This window comes from Rhinolophus sinicus, chromosome 12, assembly GCF_057876585.1.
Source record: "Rhinolophus sinicus isolate RSI-liver-muscle chromosome 12, RSI-T2T, whole genome shotgun sequence".
Classification (NCBI taxonomy): Eukaryota; Metazoa; Chordata; class Mammalia; order Chiroptera; family Rhinolophidae; genus Rhinolophus; species Rhinolophus sinicus.
The window spans coordinates 13,651,803-13,670,187 of NC_142512.1; the positions used below are offsets into that span (position 1 = coordinate 13,651,803).

Genomic DNA, 18,385 nt, shown 5'->3' on the forward strand with positions numbered 1-18,385 from the left:
TAGCTTTGTTTAATTTGTCATTTCCCAAACTTATTTGAGTACAGGATACTTTTTCCCTGACACTCCCTTAACCTGCTTATAGCAGTTTGGGAAACACTTCACTCAGCCTGGCAATCTATCTCAGTCATTAAAGGCAGGGGATCTTTGGTGAGAAGACAGCTTAATTAGATTCCATGTTATCCAAAACACTATTTTCAAAATTCTGTGTAATTGTCTCATCCATGGACTTCTTTATAAACCAAAGGTAAATAACAAGGGTTGGTGGGAATGTAAGTTAGTGCAGCCACTATGGAAAATAGTATGGAGGTTTCTCAAAAAATTAAGAATAGAATTACCGTATGATCCAGTAATTCCTTTTCTGGGTATTTACCTGAAAAACATGAAAACACTTATACGTAAAGATGTGTGTGCCCCTAGATTCATTGCAGCATTATTTACAGTAGTCAAGACATGGAAACAATCTAAGGGTCCATTGATGGATGATTGGATAAAGATGAATATATATATATATATATATATATATATATATATATATATATATATATATTCATATTCAATGGCATTAATACTACTCAGCCATAAAAGAAATGAAATATTACCATTTATAACAACATGGGTGGATCTTGATATTATGCTAAGTGAAATAAATCACTTAGAAAAGGACAGAAATCGTATGATTTCACTCACATGTGGAATATAAAACAAAATATAACAAACAAAAACAAACTCATAGATATAGACAACAAAATGATGGTTTTGGGGGGGAGGGAACAGTGTGAGGGGAGGGCAAAGCGGGTAAAAGGGGTCAAATATATGGTAATGGAGGAGATTAGACTGGGGAGCATACAATAGAGGACAGATGTTGAATTATAATCTTGCACACCTGAAAATTATATGTTATTAACCAATGTTACCCCAAACATTTAATTTTTAAAAACTTAAAATCAACAAGGATGGAAAAATCCTGAAATGGAATACTGAAACGAATGAACCTAACTGTATTAAAATGTTATTTATAACCACACAGAAGGGGGAAAACTATATTTTCAACTACATATCCTGAGAATAACGACAAAAAGAATGCAAACCAAATAAATAAATAAATAAATAAATCAGTGGTAACTAAAATTGCTGGTCCACCAGAATGTAAATCAACACACTCCCTTCACTGAGAATGTCTTGCCTGCGAAAAAGAGTCAGCTGAACTAAACTGTATTTTTTGACATTGTGTTCGCCAGGTACTTAATGCTCAACTTTTGAAAACCTTAACGTTTTGTCATATTTGCTTCAGTTCTTTTTCTATAAGAAGTAAAGTGTTCTAGATTTAGTGAAGGCCCCTAAGAGTTCAGTCCTGTTCCAGTTCTCTCGTACCCCTTCTTAAGTTGTCAGGGTCCTGAAGGGAAGTGCAGGCTCATGGGGTATGCACACCATCAGCTTCATTAGCTGTTTTCACACTGCTCTCCGGTAGAATTGTACCAAGTTGACACATACCAGCATACATCTGTATCCTGAGCCTTTCTCATATCTGTTTTTTACCTTGTACACAAAATTTTCTTTTGTCTATTTGATAGTTATTAAATAATAATTCCAAAGTAATTTCTGAGGGCCCTCTACCTGGGGGCTTTTTTTCCTTTTCTCTGTAACTTCTCATTTTACTCCATTGACCTGTGTTTTTCCTTTCTTTCCCTACAATTCTTGTCCATCTTCATAACTTTTAAGATTGCATTGTTGATTTAGAGGCTTATGATCAAGATGGAGGAGTAGGTAAGCGCAGTGCTTTCCTCCTTTCACAACCACATCAAAGTTACAACCAAACTACAGAACAGCCATCACTGAGAATCACCTGAAGTCTAGCAGAACAGAAGTTCTGTAACTAAGGATATACAGAAGAAGCCACTTTGAGACTGACCTTGGGAATTAAAAAAACAAAAAAACAAATTACATTGTTCATTTAAACAGAATGAGATCTCATTTGCAAACTGTCCTGCTAGTGTGGGGGGAGCTCTGGGACAGGAGAGCTACTTATCAACTAGTTGTAGTGGAAGGAATTGTGATTTCCATGAAGTCTCTATTGCCGTGGGGTTAGGGTCTTCCACTGGTGAGCTGAGTGTATGCCTACTGGCCTCCGTGTTCACAATCTAATCAAAGGAACATCCAAATCTCTCAAAATTCTGGCATTACTAAAATGATTGAAAAATGGTAAGTCAGCAATTTTTAGGAAATTTGGAACCTTTTTAAAGTTTCTTGTTATTCAAGATAAATATAAAATTGCCAGCACAATATGTAGAAGTAAGGAGTCCATAAAGAATAGTGGATGAAGGTAAAATAGAAACTATTTGATAGACGTAAGTACTCATTTTTTTTTCATTCTCCTTCATCAAGTGCCTGTTGTATGCCAGGCACTGTGCTAGGCCTTGAAAGTTGGGGAGCAATGATAAATGCAAAGGATTTGAGGTTATCACCTTCAGTTCCTGACCCAGACCCTAAAGAATCTGGGACAAATGATCCCTATTTTTACTGTTTTCCGTCCTGAAGGTGTCCTAGGGTAAAGAAACAGCTCTCTCCCATTGATTTTTCCTGGGCCTTCAGAAAAGTAGGGAAACAAAAGAACATGGACTTTTGAGTGAAGCACCCTGGCTTTGCCACCCATGCCACTGTGTACATGAACCTTTCTAGCTTTCCTCATTGGCAGTTTGATGAGGGATTTTGGTGAAAATTCAATACAGTATTGAGTGTGAACAGACCCAATATAGTATGTGCCTAAGAGGGACTTTAACACGTTAGTTTTCTATCTTTGCCTTTTATCTGTGCCAGAGCCATGTGGGAAAGAATGAAGCAGATGTGGAAGGGCAGTGGGCCATCTGGCACAGCATCCCACAGTTCAGTACTTGGATGATCATATGAGTATGAGGAGAAATTGTGATGTTTTATAACCTTATCCTATTTCTTTTCCATGCAAAAATCATGCGAATGCAAATGCAGGCTAATGGTACTCATATTACAAAGATGTGAATCTATCACAACTGTGGTAATTTACTTGTCACGTTATCTATGATTTACCTCACACTTAATAGTGACTCCGCAGTGTGGGAACCTCATGCATCTCTTGAGATTTGGAAACTCTTGATACCAACTCCCTGCTCAGCCTCAGCTTCCCAGCTAGTCTCTAGTACTGTGACCTAGATTAGGAAGGAAACGTAGCTGGGCCCATTGAGGTTGAGCCATTAAGCAGATGCCTAGGTGGCCTCTTTGGAGTTTTCTGTGGATCTAAGCACTGAGATGTTGTCAAGGGAGCTATTCTTGGTATTGAGAAAGTGTTCTCCCCACACTCATCTCAGATTGCTCTTGCATTCCTTCATTTCTCTGGGTCTTTGTGGCACTATCTTGTTCAAGTTATTATTCGGCACAGGCTTTCTTCCTACTTTCTCCCCTGGTACTACCCGGTCTTTGAACCCAGATCCCATCCTCATTTTCTTAGGCCCTTTGTCCCAGCTTTCCCTCCTTCAATCAGTCAAACTCCTCTCTTGGGCCCCATCCACCTTTCCTTGGGATATTAGATTTGTCAGGACTGAGGGTAACGTCCTAGACTTGGATACAGCTTTGCACAACTTTGCTCCCTTCACTCTGCAGCTTTGTCTCAGTACAGAACCTGAGAACCCACCAGCGCCTCCCATGCTGTAGCCACCTGTCCTGGAGCAGTACGGCATACCAGGCTTGGGCCCAAGAGGCTGGACTAAGTGGGACCCTACCCCGGGAGCGCCTATTACTTTTAGGGACACTAACAGACCTATCAGGGGACTTGGAACAAGAGTGCAGGAATGGAAGTCTCTACGTGAGAGATAACACTGGTATCCTGAACTGTGAGGTGAGTCGGAAGGGGGAGGTTAGATACTTCAGATCCTTAAAAAATGGTGTCTAGGCAGCAAGGCAATTAAGTCTGAGGGAACAAAGGTGGAGGGGGCTGGATGGGATGCTAGGAGCCTGATTAACCCTTGCTCTTGATCTTTTGTAGCTCATAGATCTGGACCTTTCTTGGTTGGGCCATCTCTTCCTATTCCCCAGTTGGAGTTACCTCCCTCCTGCCAAGTGGAATTCCTCAGGGGAAGGGCACTTAGAGCTCTGGAGTGCCCCCGTGCCAGTGATTCCCTTGACCGTCAGTGCTGGCCCCCTCACCCCTATCCCTGTTCTCTACCCAGAAGCTGCTTCCCGCCTGCTCAGGCACAGGTAATGCTTCCCTGTCTGGGGGAGGAGGGAGCACTGAAACCAGTGGAAAGAAGGAGAGAAAGGTACCGAAAGTAATATAGATGAAATGTTCCAGATCAAGGAGACAATAGAGCCTCTTTTAGATTAATATCTTTGGGATAGCTATGGAAATACAGAAATTCTACATCGCTACTGGATTGTTCTTTACATGAAAGAGGAGGCATTTGTAGGGGAAAAGGAGAAATAAAAATGACTTTTTCCTCTCTTCTTTCTACTTTCTTTAGTAGCAAGCTCAGAGTTGTGCAGCCAAACCTGGCTGGGAAGCTGATTCGATTGAGTGCTCTGGTGAAAAGTCAGAAGAAAGCTTACTTTGTCCTGTCTCTCAGTGAATTATCCCCAGCTGACAGCCAAACTGGCAGCTATGTGTCCGTCATCGTACAGGTGAGGATTAGGGTCAATTCAGGGGCATGACGATATGGACGCGGTCTTAGAACTCTTAATAGGTACGATAACATCTTAGGAGGAACCATTTCAGAAAGGAGGACAGCTGGGGAGAGCTGTTTTCTGGAACAGTGATGTTGAGGGAAGAAGATTCCAGGTAACATGGTTCCTGTGTACAGGAGGTGGGGAATAGACTTTGCTGCTGTGCAATTCATTGTATTGTGTCTGACATTTTGAAAACCTGCCAGAATCCTTTGGTTTTCCCCAGCATTAGAAGGAAGAAAATTATTTCTCTAAACACCATTAATACATTGAATACATACACTTTTTTAAAAACTTGATACTTACCAGCTGGTACAATTTTAATACCATTAATTTTTACACTAGTTATTGTTATATGACTTATACAATTACTTGAATAAGGTTCTAAAAGCATTCAAAACAAAGGATGAAAAGGCTCTCTAATTTGCATATCAAAAAAGTTGAAAACTATGAAATTTATTAGCACTATTCAAATTCTCAACTGTGTCTGTGTGTGCCATGAGCTTGAATAACAGTGATTAAAGTATAAAGGAACAAAAAATGCTAAAACTAAAAATTCTTAGAAGCCACCCAAATTTCTGATCTTGCTTTTTCCTCCTAGGTTAAAGAGTAGCTTATACATTTTCTTTACATTAAAATTTTAAGTCTGGTAGAGACCATTCAAAGAATCTGTGCAGGGCGGGGTTGGCTCATTTGTGTATTATATGTCCAGGGAGAAATTTCTGAAATGCACTTGAATTTCTGCAAGGTAACTAAAGTAGGGTAAGCCCTTTGGGTAGTTTATACTCTTGTTGTAGATCTTATATGCAGAGAATAATATAAAACAGTATGTAAGTTCTGAGATGAGTGGTATAGTTTGTAACTGCTGTAGCAGGTCAACTATAGTTTGTCATGTAGGGGGAAGCCTTATGAGAAAGTTTAGACTTGATCTGGGTCTTTGAAGGATGGACAGAATTCAAATCACTAGGAGAGAGGGGAGGATATTCACGACTGTAGAATCACCTGTACCAAGATTCAACCTTTATCGAGTACGTGCTGTAATGCTAGGCACTTTGGTCATTTCAGAGGCACAAAATTGAAGCTCTCAAACAGATAAGTAAGTCAGCTGTTACTGTTCAGGATCATAAGTGCTGTGGTAGGTACATGTACATACATGAGACACTCTGAGGGTACAGAGGTGGGCTTTAGAATAAGCCTGGGAGGTCAGGCGAGGAGTAATCTTGGTATGTTTATGGGCTGCTGAAGAGACATATTGGATACATACTGTTACTCCAGATGACTCCAGTGAATCTCTTCTATGATAAAAGAGGGAGGTCATTTCTTAAAAATGGAGGCCTGGACTCGGAAAAGAGGAGGAAAGGTTCAGGGTAACTGCTGTGCTAGGTGGTTGGGCAGAAGAGATTGCTAAGCAGTGACCGGGCCCAGCTGGAGAGGGTCAGCATGAGTGTTTGGCACTAGGGTGGCATGCGTCCGTCTTCCTTAAGCAGGTTTTCTGCCTTAGAAAAGGAGTTGAGGAAATAGCTATGGGGATGCGGTATTGGAAAAGAGGAAGGGAAGGACCTCAATGTCTGAATAAAGGAGAAGGGGCTGTGATAGGAGGTCCTAGTGAGAGGTTAGAGGAAATCTCATGAGCATAGGGAGAGTTGGGGAGAGCAGAATCACCAGTATTGATTTATTCGTTGGTTTGTTCAGTCAAACCATTCTTAACTACCTGTTTTGCACAAGCGGTAAGCTTAAGTGAGGTCTTAGCAATACCTTATGATGAGTTGTGATGTCCAAGGTCTGACTGATGGTACTCAGCTGGTTTTAGAGTAGAAATGGAGGTGTGCAAAGTTGAGCACAGGGGGCTGAAGTTCAAGTGCCTTGACTATTAGTATGTTTTGCAGCCCCTGAGAATGGCAACAGTACTGTTATGCCTGTGGGAAGAGCGTGCCCTAGAAAATTTTATATTTATGAACAGTCCCTTTTTTCCTTGTGCTTAAATATCTTCTCAACAACCACCCTTATCCAGTCCATATGATGCCCTGCTGTCAGATGTTTATTTTTGTTTTCCTACTTTTATATTTCTCATTTTCCTATAAAATAAAGTCTTCAGCATGTTCTGTTTTCCCCTCAACTTGGCTCTCCCGTCTCATCTCCTGCAACTCCCAAGAGCATTCCTTCTCCATCCTGGTCAGTGTTTTCACTGCCTTGCTCGTTCTGAGTTCCGAACATTTCTATGTTGTTGCCTCCTGCTTGAATCACCCGTCTCTCTCTCTCTCCACTTTGACAAACCAGAGATGTCCTTCAGGACCCTGTTCAAGTTCCATTTCTTTCACTTGGCCTGCCTGGTCATTCCAACCCATCCTGACCTTCTGTTTCTTTCTCTGAAACCTTAGCAAATGTGCATTCTTTTTGCCATTTGATCATACATGGCTCCATATTATTACTTGGGTTTGTGTCTGTGTTTCCCAGTGGTTTGAAATATGTTGGAGAAAAGGGAACAGTCAGTTGTATTTCCTTAACATCTATTCCAATACTGGACACATCCATACCCAGTACATATTGATTAAATAAATGAAAATCGTTTGTATGTTAATGGGGTGGGATAGGGGAAATGCAAAAGGGACATAATTTTCTGAATGGAATATTGTTACATTTTAGAGGAAGTTTTAGGGATGGCTTGTATGTTGGAGGACGGATTAGGAAACATTTGGCATCTCCTATGAGAAAGGAGAGGTCCTGAAAGTTCTATGGCTTAAGATTTAATTGGCAAACAAGGAAGATGAAGAGGCAAGGAAAGCTCATAAGGAGGAGCAGGTCTTTGAGGTAAAATCGTGATGGGAAGGGACTGGTAGAGGGACAACACTGTGGGAAGCGTCCCATGTACCATGTTGGCTACCTCTGCATAAGCCAGGTCCCTGCCCAGCTGGTGTGGCACCGAGCCCTTTGGCCTGGTAGGGCCTATGTGCTGACAGAGCTGCGAGTATCCAAGATCCGTGGTCACCGTTACCGTGTCTGGAGGACCAGTCCCTCCTCCCATCTGTTGCCGCTGAAACCGGAAAGTGTACGAGAGCAGGAACTGGACCTGGACAGACCCCTCTTGAAGGCTGACCCCAAGCCACTCCCCAGGCCCAGCAACTCCCAAGAGAGGAAAGAGCAAAAAGAGCTTGTCCAGGACTCCATACTCTTATCATATACAGTAAGTAGAAGAGAGAGATCCTAGAGCTCGAAGGGCAGGAAGTGGGAGTCTCCCAAGAGGAAGGAAATAGGGCTCACCTGGCCCTTTGACCTCTGCAGGGAACGGTCACTGGTGCGCTGAATCAGCCTGCTGGCCTCTATGAGCTGGATGGGCAGCTGGGGCTCTGCCTTGCTTACCAGGAATTCCAGGGCCTCAGGCGGGTACTGCGACCAGGAGTTTGTCTGGAGGTATGTGAGGGGTCAGGGCTGGTGATAAAAAGAGGCCCTCTCGGCAGCTTCTCTTACCTTTATGGGCTGGTCTTTCTATGCAGCAGGGTGGGAACTTTTATAGCAAAAATACAAAAATAATTCATATTGGCGTGGGGGTACGGGGGCATGTGCATATGTTAAGCGTGATTTGGATAAGAGTTCCGATCAGAAAGGAGTAGGATCTGGGTTGGGACCAAAGCATTTCCTTTACAGAAGGGCCTTCTAACTGCTAAGTTGGGGAGGAGGTGCTGGAGCTGGAGGCCAGGTGTAGGGCAGGCCAGAATGATGGTAGGCAGCCTGGTGAGTAGGTAAGCCACGCCAGCCAGGAGCCCTCTGGCCCACAGAACGTCGTTGTGGAGCTTGTGAGAGAGGAAGGCTTACCCCAGAGGCAGTGGGTGGTAATGGAAGGGGAGGAGACAAGGCCTGGAGACTGAAAAGAAGTCGCCTGTATAGAGAAATTGGGTCTCCTGGAACCCAGGCAGTGGGAAACTGCGGTTAACTCTGCCTGGAGCCATTGAGTTGGCTTCACCTCTCCTTTTTCACTTTTTCTGCTTTTCCCCAGATGCCAGATATTCACCTTCTCCAGTCAGTGGGTGGATGGACTAGAAGGCCTGTGCTAGCCCCTTGTCTCCGTGGTGCCGTTCTGCTTCGGCGCTTCTCTCCTCGGAAGCCTGAGACTCAGTCTTCCTCCCAATCCCGGTCTTCCCTTTATGAGCACCTGGTATGGGAACGCCGGTTAGGACTTCCCCTCTACCTATGGGCTACCAAGGCTCTGGAGGAGCTGGCCAGCAAGTGAGGAGGAGAGGGTCTGGGCCAGGGTGGCAGTGGGAGTAAGGGATGCAGGATCCTGGAAGAGGCGGGGTCTTTGAGGGAAGTGACTCAGCTTCTTTCCCTGGTCAAGGCTTTGTCCCCATGTGCTGAGATACCACCAGTTGCTGCAGCACTCCTCTCCTGGGCAGCCTGGCCTGGGATTACAACTCCTGGCTCCTACCCTGGCTGTTCTAGCTCCACCACGCATCCCTAGTCGGAATGCACATAAGGAGATCCTCGAAGAGCCGCATCTCTGTCCACTCCAGAAGGTGTGAGGACGTGGGGGTACGATGGATGACAGAGCTAATGCATGGGGGGACATGTAGAATACACCATCTGATTTTTCTTTTCTCCCTGACAGTATGCTCGGCTGCAGACTCCCTGTTCCTTCCCCACTCTGGCCACCCTGAAAGAGGAAGGGCAGAGCAGGGCCTGGGCCTCCTTTGACCCTAAGACCTTTCTGCCCCTCCCAGAGGCTTCTCACCTGACCAGTTACCAACTCAATCAGCGTCTAGCCTGGTCCTGGCTCTGTCTGCTGCCCTCCACTTTCCACCCAGCCCAGGTCAGTAGGGCTCCAGCAGGGCTCAGGGTACTTCCTCTTTTTGCCACCCTAAGTATTACTACCATAGTCATTTTTTGTCATTCTGACTGACTGGCCTTCTAACTAGACTGCTCCATCTCTTCTTGGCCCCCTCCCTGCAGCAATTGGAAAGAGTGAGGTAAAACGTGACTTAGATTACGAACCTCTCTCGCTTTAAATCCTCTTCTTGTTTCTCCTAGTATATATAAAATAAAACCCAACCTTCCTATTAAGTCCGATAAAGTTCTGCTTGTTCTCCTACCTTTAACCTCGATTTGAACACTTTCTCTCCTGCTACCAAATGCATGAACGGGTGTTTTTTTCACATCTGTCTTCCCCACTTGAATATAAGTTCTTTGAGGTCAGAGACCGTATCTGTTTGTTCACTTTGTAGCTAACATTTAACACAGTGCCAGGCACATAGTAGGTGCTCAATATTTGCTTAATAAGTACTTGATACCTTGGCTTTCATCTCCCTGCAGGTTTTACTTGGGGTTCTGGTGGCTTCATCTCATAACGGTTGTCTGCAACTTCGGGACAGAAGTGATTCCCTCCCCTGCCTACTCATGAACAAGCACTCGCAACCCCTCACTGACCCCCAGCTCATAGGTTTGGAGTTCAGAAGTGGAGAGAAGGTGGTGGAGGAATAGAGGGTCTCAGAAAGGGGAATGTTTGGGAAAAAGCACCTGCTGGCATTTTCTAGAGATGCTGAAGTGGAATATGTTCATAAGTTTTGGGAGAAGTTTAGGAGGCTGGTATTGGCAGGTAGAGAAAAGGAGCAAGGGATTCCCTGGCTAGAACTCCAATTCCCAGCATTCATTTCTCCCTCCAGAGAGCCTAACAGGCACACCAGGTTAGACTCCCATTTTCCACATTCGTAGTTTGGAAGAATAATGGTCTTATTTGGACTTACTGAGATTTGTAGACCAGGAAATCCTGGAAAGCAAAGTTTTCTTAGGTCTGGGAACAGAACAGGCGTTTTAGGGATTTGTGTGAAAGTAGAATCAAGGCCTTTCAGCTTAGGAGGCCTGGGGTGGGGTTGGACATGGGGATGGAAGGGTTTCTCCTTTGGAGGTGTCATCCCTCTAAGGTGGAGGTCAGGTCAGGCTTGGGTTGGGCAGCGAGACGTGCAGGGTGATCTGCTTCACTTCCCATTCCGCCGTGCTTTCGTTTTGCCAAAACAGAAAATTTCCTTCCTCTAGGATGCTTGGTGCGGGCAGAGAGGTTCCAGTTGGTCATAGAGAGGAGTGTCAGAAGCAACTTTCCTTCCTGGAAGGAGCTGAGCATGACAGGCTTCATCCAGAAGCAGCAGGCCAGGTTGGCCTTGGGGAGTAGCTGTACTCGCGAGTCTCTGAGGGGAAGGGGACGGGCCTGGTGCAGGTGTAGGAACGCTGCGACGCGCAATACCTAATGCCCGCATCCCTAAGAAACCTATTCCTTGTCTCTGCCAACAGAGTCTATGTCCAGTTCTTTCTGGCTGATGCCCTGATCCTGCCTGTGCCCAGACCCTTCCTTCACTCAGCCACCTCCTCAGCACCTCGTCAGCCAGAGCCCACCCTCCCTGAGGGTCCCCACGAAGGACAGAGCCGGCTGTTCTTGCTGTCCCACAAGGAGGCACTGATGAAGAGGAACCTGTGTGTCCCTCCAGGAGCCAGTACAGAGGTGCCCAAGCCCACTCTCAGTTTCCATGTGTCAGGAATCTGGCTTGGGAGCACCCAGAGGAAGGAGGGAACTGGGTGGAGCCCACCCGAGCTCAGGGGAGCTGAGAACAAGGATCAGAAGGTAAGCTGGGACTGCAGGGTCCTAGGGCTTCACCTGTGCCCCTGGCTCCTGCCTGCAATTCCAGCACCCTTCTCTCCTTCCTCACAGGTTCTCCTCATCTTTCTTGGTCCCTCAGTCCGCTGGTTCGAGTTTTTGCACCCTGGGCAAGTGTACCGACTTGTGGCTCCTGGCCCTCCCGTGAGTGCCCTACTTCATCACACCCTTCCCCCAGAGAGCTTATCTTTGGCTTGGGGTCTGGAGAGGAAGTACCAGTGCCTAGTCACTCTCTAGTCTCCTAGCAGAAGGGTGGATCTAGATCAAATAGAAGGCCTGTCTATGTCTAGATCACTTCCTTCACCAGGCTCCACAGAGAAAACAAAATTGGGTCATAGTATTTTGTAAACCTTCCTCTGGACCAAGATACACTAAGAGTCCATCGTCTTCCCATTTCCTGGCAGACACCAATGTTATTTGAGGGGGATGGTTCATCCTGCATATCGCAGTGTCCTCTGGAGTTGGCTGGCTGTACATCCTGCCTCACTATCCAGGATGAGTGGACCCTGGAACTTGAGAGCTCCCAGGACCTCCCAGATGTGCTGGGAATCAGCAAGGCCCTGCCTGAATCCCCGCTAACTGACCTGCTCAATAGCAAGTAAATGTCCTCCAGCTTCTCCAGCTCATTGGGCTGCTCCCTCTTCCTCTGCCGTGGTTGGGTTTGGCAAACCATCCTTTCTTTGCTACAGCGTGTTTCTTTCATGTGATTCAGCTCCTAGAGGAAAGATGTCAGCATAAGATGGAAATTGTGTTTCAAACCTGATTTTTTCCCCCCAGCATGTTACTGTTTTGAAATGATCATGAGAAGGCTTTCTCACAATTCAGGTAAAGCCTTAGCAATAAAAGAAAATATAAGAAACATAAAAGAAAACAATGTAAGGACAAAAGCTGAAAATCTATAGAGTAGGGCCTTCCTTTGGTACAGGAAGTGGCTGGCTTGTGGCTTCAGGAACAACTATACTTTCCTCCTATAAGCTTTACAGGGTGGCTGCACATGCAAATGAAGGAGCTACAGAGATATTTCCCCCTGTGCTAAACAAACAAACCCCACTGGATTGTATGTGTAATTTTTGCGAAGCTGGTCTATACTAGAAGTGAATGTTTTCAAGGATCTATGATTTGAAGGAGGGGGCATGTCTGAGATTCTAGGTGTAAATGCAGATGGAGACTTAACTCTGCTGTTGTACTTCTTGCTAAGGCCTCTGGTTACAACACTGTATAGGTTTTGAGTGATCTGCCATAGCTCTATTTTTTCCTAATTCCTGTTACTTTTAGTGTGTGATTTGCACAGCATGAGGTTTTTCAGGGCCTTATAGATGATGTTCTAACAGATACTTTAGCTCCGTTTTCTGTCCTTGGACCTGACTGTCCATTCTCTGTTTTCTTATGCCTCCATTCTCATTGTATTTCTCTACCCCGTAGAGAAAAAGACACCGATTCCTTGGTGTCTTTCTCAGCTGAGATTCTGTCACGGACACTGTGTGAGTCACTTCCGGCCCTTATCTGGACAAAGCCTGGTAATAAAACCTCCTTTGAGGGAAGGTGTGAAATGGAGTAATGGGACCTTGTGGTCCAGACGGATACCACTGACCCCTGCCCTTTCCTTCAGTAGGGAGCATTGGGGCCAGGAGAAGGTGTGTGAAGTTAACTGTAGCTCTGGAGGCTGCTGACTGTGAATTCCCCCCTCACTTGGACATATATATCGAAGACTCACACTTGCCTCCGCCACTAGGACTCCTTCCAGGAGCCCGAGTCTACTTTAACCAGCTGGAGAAAAGAGTTTCCAGGTGAAGATCTATGTAGCTGGTCTTCCCTCCTCTCCCTAATGATGCAGTTCTCTTGAATGTTCACTCCTACTTAACCGTATGCTACAATAATACCTTCTTTTTGACATTATGTTCAACATGGTACTGTGGAATTTGTGCCCTCTATCCTCCTGAGATGTTCCAGACTAGTCCTTCTCTCATTCTTCCCTCTGCTTTGATAGAGCCAGGTCTGGGTGCATCCCTCAGGGGAGTGGCCAAGCCTGTGATACAGTCCCAGCTCCAGCCTCAAATTGACTTCTTTCTCCTCCGCTTCCACTTGCAGATCCCACAATGTTTACTGTTATTTCCGGTCATCTACTTATGTGCAGGTCCTGAGTTTTCCCCCAGAGACCACAGTCAGGTCAGTGCCCCATGCTGTGATCCCCAAACTTCACAGGGTCACCTCTGCATCCCACACATATTCCTGGCTCTGCAATTTTTGCCCTAACTACAACCTTCTCCAATCCTAGCAGGATGTGTTGAGTCAGAACAATTTCCTCTGCCCCAAATAAAAAATGCCCAATACCTGTCATTTTATCAGGCAAGATTTATTGTTCCAGGCTCGTAAGGACTTTTCAATCTAAAATGCAAATATCTTTTCTTGGCTGACATCTCGGTTGTTCAAGCCTGAGAAATAATTGATGACAGTTGGGGATCAGGAATCAAAATGGGGACCACGGGGCTTCCAGGACAGCATGGAAGCCACTATTGTCCCCATCCCTATGCCTGCTGAGTCCTTCCAAACACACCCTGCCTTCAGAACCCCTTTGGCTATTTCTTGACACGCACCTCTCTCCCTCTCTCTCTCTCTTAGTGCTCCCCTGCCCCACATCTACCTGGCTAGACTGCTACAGGGTGGCCAGGCCCCATTCCAGGCCACTGCGGCTTGCCATATTGTGTGTGTCTTCAGCCTTCAGCTCCTCTGGGTGTGCGCTCACTGCACCAGCATCTGCCCCCAGGTATGGATGGGGAGGGGCTGAGCTGGGCACAAGGTGCCAGAGGTGATATGATGGGACAAAGGATTTTTCCAACCACTTTCTTCATCCCAGGGAAGATGTACACTTCAGGGCTCCACTTGCCCCACTCAGACATCTATAAGCCAGGCCAGCATCAGGTAAGAGCCCAAGGTGGCACCCATCACACCATTTACTTCTCTATTATACAACTTCGCCTGTGTGCTCTCCCTGTGTTAGCGTAACTCTTGGCTTGTGGGAATTGCTTGATAAATATTTTTGAATGAATGACAAAGGTAAATGAGTTGAAGATGAAACTGTGGAGATGAAGACATATTGGGTTCAGGTGACTGGCCACTTGGGTTTGCTATGGGAGTTTCTGTTTCTCCCCCCCACCCCCCACCCCAGTTTCCTGGTGGAGGATGGGACTGCCGAAGCGGTGGTGACCTGTCGGAATCATCATGTGGCAGAAGCACTAGGCCTGTGTTCTAGTGAGTGGACCTCCCTCCTAGAGCTTGTCAGAGGGCCAGGTAAAGTGGCCTTGCAACTTATAGGGTCTGGAGCCCAGCCTGAGGTGAGATATGGCTGGGAGCTGGGACGCAAGTCCCTGAGGGTTTGGCAGAGGGCTTAGGAGTTTGAGTTTTGCTTAATCCTGAGTTTCCCTCTCTAGACCTCAGCCAAGACTGGTGAGCCCTTGACCTTCTTCCTCCGGACGCTTTGTACCAGCCTCTCTGTACTCCGCCCTATTGTGCTTTCTTTTGAGCTTGAGAGGAAACCCTGCAATATCATCCCTTTAGGTAAGGATGGAAGGATGGTGGTGTACATAGATGGGACCAGGGAGGAAGAGGGATGAGGGATTGATAGGGGATTTCTGGAGTTGCGGAGGAGAATGGTGCGTGGAGACTAAAAACCACATGCATAACACGTGTTTTCCTCTCTTCCTATCTCAGAACCTCCACGGCTAAAGCAGTTCCAATGTGGGGAGCTCCCTCTCCTGACTCATGTGAATCCCAGGATCCGACTGTCATGCCTCTCTATCCAGGAGCCTGAGCACTCCAGCTCCCTGGGGGGATTTGCTTCCTCCTGCTAACCTGAACTGCAACAATGGCCTGAAACTTCTCCCTGCCCTGCTGGAAGTCTGGGGGCCTGGGTCCCAGCCCCTCCCCTTTGTCGTGGCCTTTACCTAATCTGATTAAACCAGGGCCCCAGATCCCGATATTCATAAACTGTACCCTACTGTAATTTTGCCTTCATATTCTGGTGCCAACCTGCCTTGGGGAAATTGCGCTCTTGATATTTTCCCCTCTGGTTGGTGTCCAGGTACCTGCACTAACAAGTGGCTCTGCGCAGCTGGATTCTGCCTTTGTGGCAGGGGCCAGAGGAACAAAAGACTTGCCCCTTGTGTTATTGAATTCAAGGGGTTTGCCGCTTGGATTTTCTATTCAAGAATGAGACATGGTAGTTTCATTTACTTGCAGCAAGTAGAGGAGATGGGATTAACATCCAAAGCTCTGTCTTCGGGAAGGGAGGCATAGCCATTGCTTATATACACTATTTGGTTAATTACATGTTGATTTCTTCTTTGCAATTGGCTACATTTACCCTGTTGTGTTCCTGTCAAGCTCATCCTATTTACAGCTGCAGCTGCAAAAGACTATCACATTTTAACATTTAGAAGAATAGCATTTAGTAAGAACTGCCCAGAACTTGAGACCCTTGTCCTGTCTAACACTTTTGGTGGGGCTTCTGACAGTCCCCTTGACTTGCAGTAAAGCTCTGGTGACGTTGTGCAGTTGTGCTCATCTGGGATCTCAGACCTCCCAACCTGACAGCGAGCGGGTCTATCATTTACCATCATTTCTGCCCTTGTTTTCCATCAGTGCCAAAACTGGTTTGAAGAGCTGGTCCAGCAGAAGAAATGATACTAAAAGTCAGGCCCTAAAGGGAGTAAGTCTGAATTGGGGGCAAGGTAGACACCATTGCGATGGTGCTCTCAGCAAGGTTGGGCTGAGGAAGATGTCAACTATGTGAGCCTAGAGTTATAGGGAAGCACAAGATGGATGTAAGAGGGTGGAGATGGGGGACCACCAAGGATTAGGAGAGGCATGTGAGGAACCTATACTATGGAACCCCAGTCGAGTGCTCAATGCTGTGGGTTTCCCATGGGCCAGGCCTAAGGCAGGTCCTTGATCCACACCATGAGATCAGTAGGAATTCTTGTCAGAACTCACTAATTTAGGGGTTGCAGCATCAATTATTTGGGGGTGCTTATGCATTTGGTTGGTGTTCCATTTCTTTGGGGAACTACTTGATCAATGAAGACATAGAGCCTAGCTACACCTCTTAGAGCTGTCCAGAGGGCATTCCTTCCTGGACCTTTAGAGATTGCTTCCAGTTCGTATTTGGGAGGCCTTTGTGTCGTGGCTAGTTCTATACAAGATTCAGGATTTACTGTGGGCTGGCCTATCTACGTGAGTGATGTAGATATGTAGATTCCTACCGCGTGGCTGCCAACTGGCCGGTTAGCTCAGTTGGTTAGAGCGTGGTGCTAATAACGCCAAGGTCGCGGGTTCGATCCCCGTACGGGCCAGAGGTTTATTTTATTATTTTTTTTCGCTCCCCCCTTCCTATATCTGCTGTTACCACTAAGATTCTACCCGGAACCAGTTGCCTTATCATAAACGACACAGTACCCACTGCTTTTCAAAACCTGAATTACTAGCGCACTCCAAGCTTTAGAAAGGCGTTACCTGAGCTAGGGCGGAGGGAGCGTTGCCCCGGCGGCTACCGCGTCTTTTTCTGGGAGCACATTGTTGGAGGCTGGTTGGAAAAAGGGGAAGATCCGGGAAGAGGACTCCCGAAAGGTCTAGTGTAGGGTGGGGCCGCGAGCAAAAGCTCCATGCCAATTCTATCCTGCTCTGTGTTCGTACCCACCAATCTCCGAGCTCTGGAACCACGAGATAATGAAAGGGGTGGTGTTTGCGGGAGACATGTATCAGGAAGGGTTTCAGATGAGTTGCACTTCCTCGTGTGTGTAGTCGTGGCCGAGTGGTTAAGGCGATGGACTAGAAATCCATTGGGGTCTCCCCGCGCAGGTTCGAATCCTGCCGACTACGATTGTCTTTTTCTTCTCCGACGTACTATCCCTGTTTTTCCTTGCCCAAGATCAAACAGAAGATTTATTCGATCGGCGCCCCAAAAATCCCCTCGTCTCAGGAATCCTAGACTCTGGAATGCTCCCCAACAATGCACTTTTGGCTAGGGTTGAAACTTTCAGTTTACTTCTTTCAACATTGGGGGCATCCCACGGATGGATATTTGATACCAAACCTAATTGATTTGTCAAAATTAATTTTAGAAAAAAGTGAAAAAATTGATGTGGTCAGGCTCCAATCCACATACTTCTGTAGTGCAGCAGCGGAAAGCATTTTAGCATGTTTGGCGCCGTGGCTTAGTTGGTTAAAGCGCCTGTCTAGTAAACAGGAGATCCTGGGTTCGAATCCCAGCGGTGCCTAGGCTCTGCCCCAAAAAAGAGGCGGTTTTTTCCGTTTTGTCGCTGAATCAATATTCCCTAATGAATTTATCAATTGTTTTTATACTGAGGACACAAGGTTACAATTCCGCACTCAGAGCATCCAGAATTCCTGCTGAGATGAGCCACCGTACCCATGAGACCACAGCTCCAAAAGCTCTCCCTGTGATCAGGGCAGAAATCCTGAGGGGAACTACACCTTCCTTTGCCCTACACCCCACTGACGCTAGTGGGCTATCCTGGTGGCCACTCCAAACCCCGAGGAAGCTGCCGCCCCAGCTCTCAGGCCTTACCCCAGGAAGTCCCCTAGGACCTGAGTGGGTTTGTTTGGTTTGGTTCTTCATTATATTTCTTTTAGTTTGGGGCCTCAGAATTAATATATGTATATATAATATATTTTTAATATATTTTTTAATTTAAAAAATGGACGGGGCGGTGCATCTTCTATATGCAGTTCCTGTACCAGGTCCTTTATGTATAGTTATCTTCATTCGTCTTCACAAGCTGCAGTCAGGGTTAAGGATTAGCACAGATATCTGGCCAGGCACCATCTGGTTTCTTGCAAGAGGGTGCTGAAGGACTGGGACCCTGTGGACAGGGTGGGAGTAGAAGAGTGCTCATTCCCGGTGGGGTCTCCAGACCCTGTGGAAGAACAAGACCCATTTGTGGAGCACAGAAGCCAGGCTGGTGAGGACAGAAGTAAAACTGATGGAGGAGGCAAGAAGTAGGATCTGTAGGCCGTTGGCAGGGCCTAAACCTCCTTGGAAGATGGGCA

The 18,385-nt window shown here is 46.3% G+C and overlaps 1 protein-coding gene and 3 non-coding genes across 6 annotated transcripts in view; all 4 read left to right on the forward strand.

Moving 5' to 3' along the window:
- CTC1 (CST telomere replication complex component 1) overlaps positions 1 to 15,309 on the forward strand; it is an 18,985-nt gene extending 3,676 nt beyond the window's left edge. The window contains exons 3-23 of one of the 3 annotated variants that reach the window (XM_019745141.3): positions 3,631 to 3,865; positions 4,013 to 4,224; positions 4,488 to 4,644; positions 7,583 to 7,867; positions 7,966 to 8,094; positions 8,678 to 8,907; positions 9,017 to 9,194; positions 9,287 to 9,487; positions 9,988 to 10,114; positions 10,708 to 10,822; positions 10,960 to 11,287; positions 11,375 to 11,464; positions 11,725 to 11,918; positions 12,743 to 12,837; positions 12,930 to 13,107; positions 13,409 to 13,486; positions 13,940 to 14,084; positions 14,175 to 14,239; positions 14,487 to 14,652; positions 14,749 to 14,875; positions 15,029 to 15,309. In XM_019745141.3, coding sequence (XP_019600700.3) covers positions 3,631 to 3,865; positions 4,013 to 4,224; positions 4,488 to 4,644; positions 7,583 to 7,867; positions 7,966 to 8,094; positions 8,678 to 8,907; positions 9,017 to 9,194; positions 9,287 to 9,487; positions 9,988 to 10,114; positions 10,708 to 10,822; positions 10,960 to 11,287; positions 11,375 to 11,464; positions 11,725 to 11,918; positions 12,743 to 12,837; positions 12,930 to 13,107; positions 13,409 to 13,486; positions 13,940 to 14,084; positions 14,175 to 14,239; positions 14,487 to 14,652; positions 14,749 to 14,875; positions 15,029 to 15,168 — 3,475 coding nt within the window. In that variant the 3' untranslated portion in view covers positions 15,169 to 15,309. The remainder of the gene's footprint in view (positions 1 to 3,630; positions 3,866 to 4,012; positions 4,225 to 4,487; positions 4,645 to 7,582; positions 7,868 to 7,965; positions 8,095 to 8,677; positions 8,908 to 9,016; positions 9,195 to 9,286; positions 9,488 to 9,987; positions 10,115 to 10,707; positions 10,823 to 10,959; positions 11,288 to 11,374; positions 11,465 to 11,724; positions 11,919 to 12,742; positions 12,838 to 12,929; positions 13,108 to 13,408; positions 13,487 to 13,939; positions 14,085 to 14,174; positions 14,240 to 14,486; positions 14,653 to 14,748; positions 14,876 to 15,028) is intronic. The other 2 variants (XM_019745142.3, XM_088801925.1) reach the window with 2 other exon arrangements.
- Positions 15,310 to 16,594: 1,285 nt separating this feature from the next.
- Positions 16,595 to 16,668, forward strand: TRNAI-AAU (transfer RNA isoleucine (anticodon AAU)). Its single transcript has one exon. It is a non-coding gene; the product is annotated as a tRNA-Ile (tRNA).
- Positions 16,669 to 17,112: 444 nt separating this feature from the next.
- TRNAS-AGA (transfer RNA serine (anticodon AGA)) lies at positions 17,113 to 17,194 on the forward strand. The gene has a single exon. It is a non-coding gene; the product is annotated as a tRNA-Ser (tRNA).
- Positions 17,195 to 17,518: 324 nt separating this feature from the next.
- On the forward strand, positions 17,519 to 17,592 carry TRNAT-AGU (transfer RNA threonine (anticodon AGU)). The gene has a single exon. It is a non-coding gene; the product is annotated as a tRNA-Thr (tRNA).
- Positions 17,593 to 18,385: the final 793 nt, after the last annotated feature.